Here is a 10843-nt window from a genome sequence, read left to right as displayed (position 1 = left end):
GAACTTTAAAAAGTTTTTATTTAATTCCATGTGCTGTTCTTTTAAAATGTAATATCTGGTATTCCATTTTAAATTCCATAGAAGCAAGTCTCATTTTGTATTGATAATTTCAATGTAACATAGCGGTTTTTGTAGGAATCATGATCACTGGAATTAAATAGAGTATTTGTGCTATATTCTTTTTCTTTTTTTAAAAGATTTTATTTTATTTATTCAGAGAGGCACAGAGAGACACAGGCAGAGGGAGAAGCAGGCTCCACGCAGGGAGCCCAACGTGGGACTCAATCCTGGGTCTCCAGGATCACGCCCGGGCTGCAGGCGGTGCTAAACTGCTGTGCCACCAGGGCTGCCCCTAGGATGAGCCTTTGATCTTTGAGTACAGTCTGAGTTTCTGAATTTTCCCATTTTGTTCTCTCTTCTTGGCTTACTTTGTACTATTTCTCATTATGACAGAAGTCCTGCTTGGAACAGCAGCTTGGGGTTACCCGGTTCCTGCCAGCTTGCTCCCTAGTATTTCCATATGATAAGTGATTATCCTACATCTTAACTAAGTCTAGAATTTAACCTCCTAGGATTCATTTCTACTATTTATCCCTTTGGAGTTTGAATTGAACCTCCTAGTACTGAGGATTATCTCAATCTTACCTCAGCCTATTCGCCTTTTGGGCATTATTTTCAAACCTGGCTGCTGTGTTTGTCCATAGACAAACCCCTGTCCTGTGCCCTGTCCTGTGTTTATATGTGTGCCCATGATCATGTCCCCTTCATCAAGTACCCTTTCCTCTTGATGCTCTGCTTCCTCATTATAGCAAAATAAATGAAATGAGATTTGTAATACACAATATGTTCTATTTTAGAGTCTAATATGTTCAGGCTAAAGGGTACTAGAACAGAACTTTGTGGTATGCAGGACTTATTGAACACACATTGTTATCTGGCAGTCATTTAGAAGGGGGAATATTTTATTTATTTATTTTTATTTTTTATAACATTTATTGACTGTGTTTTTTTTTTTTTTTAAGATTTTATTTATTTATTCATGAGAGACATAGAGAAAGAGAGAGAGGCAGAGACATAGGCAGAGGGAGAAGCAGGCTCCATACAGGGAGCCTGATGTGGGACTCGATCCCGGGACTCCAGGATCACGCCCTGGGCCAAAGGCGGTGCTAAACCACAGAGCCACCCAGGGATTCCCCAGATGGGGGAATATTTTAGCTGGTAAGATCACAGATAGGATATATGCTAATGTATGTCAATGTAATCTGACTACTTCATGCAAACTCATGTAAAATAATAGGAAGAGATAGTAATATCTTTTATAACATAAAAATATAATAAAAGATGGAATCATATAATATATTCAATATCAGGTTGTTTATTGATGTATTATTAAACTAAAGAGTATTCTATGCTTTTGATTTTGAGAGATAATAGATTTAGTGGTATTAATTTAGAGTGTCAGTTTTTATTCCTTTTCTACATTTTCATAAACAAGTAAAAGTAGAAGTAGGCCAACAACTTTCTTAATTTACCTAGATTAGATGCATTCTATGATGTTTTGGTGACAGTTGGGTACTGCCATTTTTCTGTAATAGGAGAAGCAAGCAATGTTGTGACACTATTGCCTTTCCTTTACCCTTGCCTTCTCTCTGGTCACTATCTGCATAAAGTCAACCATTCCATTCCCTAAAATAAATGCAGTATATACATGATATTGTGATATAATAAGGAACATATATATTTGGTTTTCATCTCTGGTTCCTGGCACAGAGCTCCTAAAACCCTTGCAATTTCCTAAGTGATAGGGTGAGAGGAGTGTCTTTTGTTATTCATAATAAGCCCTTTTAAGCCAAATCTGAGTTTATGCTAATGAAGTGACTCTTGCTGGGGGCATAGGTAGCTTCAGATAGGGACTAGTTGCTAGAGGAAGGAACATAAGATTAGAGGTTGGGAACTCTCAACCCCAGCCTCTGACCTCTAGAGAAGGAAAAAAGAACTGAGGATTAAGGAAGTTACTAACGGCCAGTGATTTAATCAATCATGTCTCCATAAATGGAACCTCCATAAAAGCCCTAAATGAAGACTGGAGAATGTCAGGGTTGGTGCTGGGAAGGTGGTACACTGCAAACTCCAGAGACAGAAGCTACTGTGCTTAGCACACTTCTGGACCTTGTTCTATGTACCTCTTAATATGGTTATTCATTTGTATCCTTTGTAATAATAGAAAGTAAAGTGTTTCCCTGAGTTCTGTTAACTGTTATAGTAAATTATATAAAAGCTGAGGAAGGGGTCATGAGAACCCTTGATTTGTAGCCACTTTGGACAGAAGTGAGTAACCTGGGAACCCAGTACCTGCTTTTGGATCTGAAGAGAGGGTAGTCTTGTGGTAGTAAGACCTTTACCTGTGGAGTTACACTAACTTGGGGGTATTTAGTGTTATAATTGATTAAATTGTAGGGTATCTAGTTGGTATCTGCAGAAACTTGCACAATTGCTTGGTATAAACCTGCACACATTTGGTGTCAGAAGTATGAGTTAAAAACCCTTAGAATATATTACACAGTAACCTTGTTGGAGTATCAATTTGGAAGTATTGATACTCTAAAAAGTTTTGTTTTTCTTATTTTTCTGTATCACAAAATCTAATATTATGCCTCCGTATGTTTGTTTGATAGGAGTAAAATATGTGCTATGAAAGATGTTCTACAGGGTCTTTTAAACATTTTCTTTTCTTTTTTAAAAGATTTTATTTATTCATGAGAGACACACACAGAGAGAGAGGCAGAGACAGGCAGAGAGAGAAGCAGGTTCCCCGCTGGGAGTCCTATGTGGGACCCCAGGACCCCCCTGGGATCCCAGGACCCTGGGATCATGTCCTGAGCCAAAGGCAGATCTTAACCACTGAGCCACCCAGGCGTCCCATAAACAGTTTAATAAATACCATAGAGAAATAGCTTCGATATATGAAATTGATATATTTTATATTAGTTATTTAAAATACTATGGAAATTGTCCTTGAATTTCTATTAATGTGTAAGGATTATTTTCATAGTGCTCTGAAGGTAAATTTTAATAATCAACCAAAGAAAACTACCAAAGAAATATTATTATATAGGCTACACTTACTACTCTATAGTGACTTAGTGGAGAAAAAAAATAGAAATTTTTTTATCCTGTTTTCAGTTTTCAGTTGATGTATTTCCTGTTTTGGTTTCAGTTAATACTTTTAGTGCTAAAATTTCTGTGACTGTATTAATCTTTTTATAATGAGATGTTGCCTTTTTTGTTCTGCTTCAAAATAAAAATTCTGTTGTTTTCCTTTATTCTTGCATAACAGGTAATGTATCATTGGACAAATCAAAACAAGCAATCTGGATACATTGAAATCCAAATGTCACTTGTAATTTTTAGAAGGGCTAAGTTTTTATTTTTTACTTTTATAAGAAAATAAGAAAATATTTATTAGCTTGGTTATTTAGTTTGTAATAAAAGCTTTATACTTACATCAGGATCCATTGGAGGGTATTTTCTTCCTTTGCTCTTTCCAAGGCATTTTGTTTTACCTTCTTCCAATAACTGACACCAGAAACCTTTATGAGAATCAAATCTAAAAAAAAAATTAAAAACGTAAAACACAAAAATGTATTTTTCAAGCAATTTATAAGGTATAATGACCAAAAACATGAATATGAATATATTTTTGGATTTTAATCTATAACCAGAGAGACTGGCATATTTTTTGACTAAATCACTTTGCATAAAGTCTTTTGGCATACTTCTGAATTCTTAGTCCATCTGTCATATTTGTGAGTTTGCCAGATTCCTAATAGAAAAATTGTCAGCAGAAGGTCTCCTATTAATAGAAATTAATAAGCCTACCTCCTTCATCTGGAAGGAAAAAGTTTTATAAATTTCAAGTCTGTTCTTTGCCTTTGTAGAGTTTAAAAATGACAAGTCAGCTTTCATCCATATCTATGGACTTATATAGTACTTATACCATATAATTATAGAGTAATAGAAGCAAAAGGGTTTTGCTGTGCTATGAAGTGATTAATTTTAGGATTCTCTAGCTATCATATACTTAACTTTTTCTCAGAGTCACTTTCTTATTTTGGAATGAGCTCTGTATTAAAGTCAAGGTACCTATAAATGTGGATTTTCATGGCGTAACTATAATAAAAATAATAGCACATTAAACTTATATTTCATTTATTTTTATCTTTCATGTGATTTTATTTATTATATTATTTTTTTAAATTTTTATTTTAATTCCAGTTAGTTAACATACTAAGCTTACACTTCAGTTTGCCAAAATATTTTTTAAAAATACTTATTTATTTGAAGGACAAAGAGAGCAGAGGGAGGGTCAGAGGGAGAGGGAGCGAATCTCAAGCAGACTCTGCTGAGCATGGAGCTGGATGCAGGCTTGATCTCATGACCCTAAGAGCATGACCTGAGCCATAACCAAGAGTCAGATGCTCAACTGTACCCCAGTATACCAAAATATTTTATGTAACTCTTTTTTCTTTGAGCTTTCATTATAACCCCTTAATGATGGAGAGTACATGATTCTTCCCATTTTATGGCACTTAGCATAATGTTTGGCTCTTTGTGAATGTTCACTGAATGTTAGTTGAATAAATAATGAAAAAGAAGGAATTATTTGTCAAGGTTTATCTCTCTTGGACTATTTTTTTTTTCCATATGCAGGACATGACTTAAATCTAGGCCTCCTACTCTAAGTCTGGTGCCTTTTCTTCTTCACTGATCTCTGGTTATATTTTATATTATCATTCATTACAAATAAATAGTAATTTTCATGCTTGAATATAAAAACAAAAGTAAGAGTCAGTAATGATAATTCTTTCACATTGCTTTTATAATTTAATAATTCTATTGCTATAATTTCTTCACTGGAATTATCACCCGGGGCTACTTCTTCCTTTTGTTTTTTTAATCTACACTACTCAGACTACTGTTTCTGATTTTTTTCTTAAAATTGTAGTGTGAACAGTGAACAATGGGCATTGAAATAACACTTTTAGCCTAAAAATGTGAAATACCTAGAGAAAAATTTAATGTAAAATATGTGCAAGATCTGACACTGAAAAATACAAAACATTGTTAGAGATATTGTAGAAGATATTAAAAAAGAGGGCTATATCATGTTCACAGCTCAAAAGACTAAGTATTTTTAAAGTATCAACTCTCTCCAAATTTATCTGTAGATTTAGTGTGATGCCAATAAAAACTCCAGTGGAATTTGTAGAAATTGAAAAGATGATTCTAAAATACATATGGAAATGCAAAGGACATAGACAAACTAAAACATTTTGAAAAAGGAGAATAAAGTTAGAGATCTTATACTACTTAATTTTAAGATTTACTATAATGCTACAGTAATCAAGTCTATGTGGTATTTGCACCAATGAATATATGGAACCAAAGAGAGGGAGTCCAGAAACAGACCAACACATCTAGAATGAACTGATTTTCAAAAACAAGTGCCAAATAAATTTGATGGGAATGAACAATGTTTTAAACAAATTAAACTGGAAAAATTGTATATCTACATGGAAAATATGAATATTCATCCTTAATTACACTACATAAAAATTAGCTTAAAGTTAATCATAGACTTTAACTTAAGAGGTAAAACTCTAAAAATTCTGACAGTAAGCAGGAAAAACATATAGAAAAATTTTGTAATCTTGATTTAGTAAAGATATCTTAGGATGAATGATAAAAGAAGAAGAATAAAAGATTTGAATACATCAATATTTAAAACCTTTGTTTTTCTAAAATACTTTAGAAAATAAAAGAAGTCATAGATTGGGCAAAAGTATTTGTAAAACATAGGACTAATTAAAGACTTGTATTCAGAACTCAACAAAGAAAGATAATAATGCCAATAAAAATTGGGTCAAAGATTGGAACAGGTACTTCATCAAAAAACATATGTGAATGACCAGTAAACAAATGAAAATCTCAACATAATTAGTCATTAAGGAAATGCTAATTAAAATCACAAATGAGGGGCACCTGGGTGGCTCAGTTGGTTAAGCATCTGTCTTTGGCTCAGGTCATGATCTCTGGTCCTGGGATCGAGCTCCATATTGGGTTTCCTGTTCAGCGAGGAGTCTACTTCTCTCTCTCTCTCTCTCCCTCTATCTTCCTGTCTCTTCCTCTGCTCCTCCCTACTACTTTTTCTTTCTCTCTCAAATATGTAAATAAATAAAAAAATAGGTTTAAAATCACAAATGAAATACCACAAACACTCACTAGAATGGCAGTTTAAAAAGATCAATACCAAGTGTTGGCAAAGACGTGGAACCATTAGAACTGCTAGACCTTGTTTGTGGAAATTAAGAATATTATAGCCACTTTGGAAAACTTCTTATATATTTAAATATATAATTAGTATTTGACCCATCAATCCATTTTTAGGTGTTAGCCCAAGAGAAATGAAAATATATGTCCATACAAAAATATGTACACAAATGTTTGTAACTAGCCTCAAATGGAAACAACTCTATGTCTATCAATTAATGAAAGGATAAACAAATTGTAGTATATCCATAGAATGGAGTACTACTCAATAATAGAAAAGGCCTAATTACTAACAGATGTAACAATAGGGAGGAATCTCAAAATCACTATGCTAAATGAAAGAAAGTAGATGAGTGGTTGCTAGGGGGCAAGAGTGAGGGGAAAGGACTGACTTCAGAAGAGCATGAAGAAACTTTTTGGATTAATGGAAATGTTCTGTATCTTGATTGTGGTGGTGTATACAACTGTAACCATATGTCAAAATTCATCAATTATACAATTAAAATGGGCAGAGTTTATTATATATGAATTGTTCATCCTTAAAGCTGATTTAAAATTATAGTGTAATTGAATGTGTATGTATACGTATGGATATGATTTGGAAGGTAGTCTTTATGTAGCTAATTTTGTGGAGTTTATAATATAGCCATATGAAAAGAATGTAAACCTAGATCTCTGTATGGGTATTAGAGACACTAAAGGATTATTTACATCCCACTTATGCAAAACCTATTTCTCATGATTACTGACAATTGTGTGAGATCAGGACACAACATGATATGTTTTCATGTTATTTATATTCTTGTTTGAATCAATAAGGCAACTAAATAAAGTAGTCCCATACTGAGAGGTACAAGAAAGAAAAAGCATTAAAAAGACTATTATTTAAATAACCTGTACATGAAAGCTGGGAATCTCTAATACAACACCATTTCTGGAAGTCTGCTATTGATATAATATTTTTCATAAACATTTTGTCCTTAGCAATTTCTACAATTGAATTCTGACTCTTTTTAAGAATTTAAGCAATCAAAATTCAGAATCCAGACCACCTATTATTTTTTTGATAATATACCTAACTATAGATACATCTCTGGAAAATACACATGTATTATGTGAAAATGAGCAGCCTTCTGACAGAATGATTTTTTTAAGAGACACTGGACTTTATACATAATATAATTGAGAATCAAAATAAAAATAGGTTTTTCTTTCATCTCTGCTAAGTGGTTACTGCTTATGCAGCAGGCTGTCTATCATGCTGGTCTTTATTGAGAAAAAGTGTGTGTATGTGTGTGTATGTGTGTGTGTGTGTGCACGCGTGTGTGTGGCTGGCATGTAGCCCAAGCATCTGTATGTGTAAGTTCATAGGCAATGGCATAAGTGTGTTGGAGTGGAAAAGAAAAGGAGAAGGGATTGATATTGACCTTATGAGTTTGAGGATATCAGCAATGCAATTTCAGAGTTCAAGTGAAGAGGCTTGACAGGAAACAGAAAGATCTCCTTACAACCATTTAGAGTATCAGCAGTGTTCCTCTTAAGATTAATCTTGGTACCACTGATAACTGGTGGGACATAAAGAAACCTTTCTTTGGTTAGGACTCTCCTTTAAATGACTTCAGGATGTGAACCTTTTTTTTTTTTTTTTTTTTAAGATTTATTTATTCATGAGAGACACAGGGAGAGAGGCTGAAACACAGGCAGAGGGAGAAGTAGGCTCCCTGCAAGGAGCCTGATGTAGGACTTGATCCCAAGACCTGGGATCATGACCTGAACCGAAGGCAGATGCTCAACAACTGAGCCAACCATGCATCCCAGAAGGTGAACCTTTTGGAGGAAATTTTATGTGTTGACCCCTATAGTTACCCACTTCTTTCTGGAGGTAGAGATACTTTGTTTATCATTGTATCCTAGAGTCTTGCTCATAATAGAACAACAGAACTTTGTTGAATTAGAGTAAAACAAGAATGGATTGGTTCTTAAATTTTTATTGAATATCACCTGGGGATGTCTAGAAATAACTAGACTTGTAGGCTGAGACCATTGAAATTCTCCAGTCATTCAGTCTCCAACTGGTAACATTTTTATATCAATGAAAATGTGACCTTAATTTTACCCTTGGACGGGTGAATCCTAGGGAATATTTGGATTATATTTAGATTATTTATTTAGATATTTAAAATGCTTGTACATTGAAATAACATTTCTATGGGAGAATAGTGGATTGCAAACAGTACAGGTAAATTTCAAAACCAAAACACCATCATTTAGGTGTTACTAATATGGAACAAACACAGAAGTTACTTTTTGTTTGTTTTTAAATCAGATTCCTGTCTACAGATATGCTTTTATGATTTAATGAACTATTTTGCTGGGATGCCTGGGTGGCTCAGTGGTTGAGTGTCTGCCTTTGGGTCAGGGCATGATCCTGGGGTTCAGGATCGAGTCTCACATCACGCTTCTTGCAGGGAGCCTGCTTCTCCCTCTGCCTATGTCTCTGCCCCTCTCTCTCTGTGTCTCTCATGAATAAATAAAAATAAAGTCTTTAAAAAAATAATGAACCATTTTGCTGATACCCATTTTATTTGTAACAGCTTTTTTGAGGTATAATTTATCATATCACCCATCTTAAGTGTACAATTAAGTGATTTGCAGCTAGTTTATATAGTTCTATAACTATCACCACAATCCAGTATTAGAACATTTCCATAATCCCAAAAAGTTCCTTAGAGCCAACTGGAAGCAATCTCTGCTGTTACCTCCAGCCCCAGGCTAGTACTGATCTGCTTCAGTTTCTAATTTGTCTTTTCTGGACATTTTCCCCATTTGGGGGGGGGGTGGATATGCCAAAATTTGTTAATCCATTTACCAGGCAATGGACATTTGGATTAGTTCCATTTTGGGGCTATTATTAATAATGTTTCTGTGAACAAGTTTTTGATAGACATAGGTTTTCAGTTCTCTTGGAGTAGATTCCTAGGAGTGAAGTTATTTGTGAGCTTCTGTTTAATTTTTAGGAGACTGCAAAGCTGCTTTTCCAAAGTAGCCATATATATTATTCATTATCATCGGCAATATATGAGGGCTCCAGTTTCTCCACATTTTTGCTAACATTTGGTATTGTCTTTTGGATTATAGCCATTCTAGTGGTATTTCAGTGTGATTTTCATTTGCATATCACTATGATTGTACATTTATTATGCAAAGTGATAGCGTGTCTGAAGATTGATTCTTTTTATAATACAGACTGAGACAACTTAAAAAGCTTGTTTTTAAGGTTTCAGTCTTTTTTATTTTTTATTTTTTTATTTTTTTCAGTCTTTTTTAAAAAGTACTTTCTACTGGTATACTATTCATTAGTAATAATTTACAATATTGTTTTTCTCTAGTTCTAACATCTTGTGCCAACTTGAAGGGCTTAATAGATTGGCAGTGCAGGCTCCAGCGGACTGATTGAGTTTCAGTCCTGACTCCTCAGTTTATTTGCTGAGTGACTTTTGGCTTCACTTTTTTGTGCCCCATTTTTTTTAGCTGAAAAATGGAGCTAATAGTATCTATCATATATAGTATTGATATGAAGCAATATATGTAAGCATATAAATGTAGAACATATACATGCATATTGACTTTCAAATGTTATAGTCACTTTAAAAAACAAATTCATCAGAAGAAATTGGGACTCACTATCTTCTTTTTCACCACTTACCATTGCTAGGTGCTCTTTCATGAGTGGTCCAGGGGACCAACAGATTTTAGCTACTATGACTACTTTTATTTTTTGCTACTAAAAAAGGTTTTAATGTGGCACATTTTTACTCAAACTCATTTACAATGGGATGGGAAAGACTGGGCAATGTAAATTTGGTTGCCAGGGGAAGAAGTGGGATGAGAAGCAATTGAAGTCCTTGAATTTTGAAACAGCTTCAATTTTTTATGACTTAGTCAAGCCTCATCCACAGAACAGAACAAAACAAACCCATGATCTTTATTCAGCTCCTGGCCTTCAAATTCTCATTGTCCATTTATTGAAATGTTCACAGGAAATTAGTATTAGAAATTCATTGAACGAAATCCAGTTTCATTTGTGTTGACAAACAAGTTAACTGACTGAGAAAGAAATATGTCAGGTTCAGGTATTTAACCAGTATTTCTAAGTGTGAAACCTCTTGTCAGGGTCATTGATGGCTAAGTATAATTGTGAGTGCATATGTTCATGGAAAAATAAAAAGTTTACATTTTTCATTTTAGTTGATACAATTCCATGCTAAACATTATTTTACTGCTTTCTCTCAAATGATCAGTCAGCTCTAAAACACTGTGTAACATGTAACAGGAAAGCTAAAATAACGTGCGTGTATATCAATCCTATTTACAATGTAGGCATGAAGGTTATGTTGAACAAGAATTGTAAAATACTAATTTCCTTAATTGAGTGAGAGGCTTGCATTTATATTGTTTAAAACTTATACTACTTATTTAAATCCTATCCATTCTGACCAAGAAAATCAGATTT

General features: G+C 33.9%; 1 protein-coding gene and 1 long non-coding RNA gene across 20 annotated transcripts in view; one reads left to right on the top strand and one right to left on the bottom strand.

Moving 5' to 3' along the window:
- The window catches only part of LOC112671710 (bifunctional heparan sulfate N-deacetylase/N-sulfotransferase 3), a 171431-nt gene that overhangs the window by 3586 nt on the left and 157002 nt on the right, over positions 1–10843 (bottom strand). For both annotated transcript variants that reach the window (XM_025465996.3, XM_049104887.1), the window contains exon 13: positions 3505–3607. In XM_025465996.3, the coding sequence (XP_025321781.1) occupies positions 3505–3607 (103 nt within the window). The remainder of the gene's footprint in view (positions 1–3504; positions 3608–10843) is intronic.
- Positions 1–10843, top strand: part of LOC112671712 (uncharacterized) — a 146067-nt gene that overhangs the window by 21972 nt on the left and 113252 nt on the right. The gene's annotated exons all lie outside the window — the stretch shown is intronic.

This window comes from Canis lupus, chromosome 32 (assembly GCF_003254725.2).
Source record: "Canis lupus dingo isolate Sandy chromosome 32, ASM325472v2, whole genome shotgun sequence".
Classification (NCBI taxonomy): domain Eukaryota; kingdom Metazoa; phylum Chordata; class Mammalia; order Carnivora; family Canidae; genus Canis; species Canis lupus.
The sequence above is the reverse complement of the archived record's forward strand: the minus strand, read 5'-3'. Positions and strand labels throughout refer to the sequence as shown.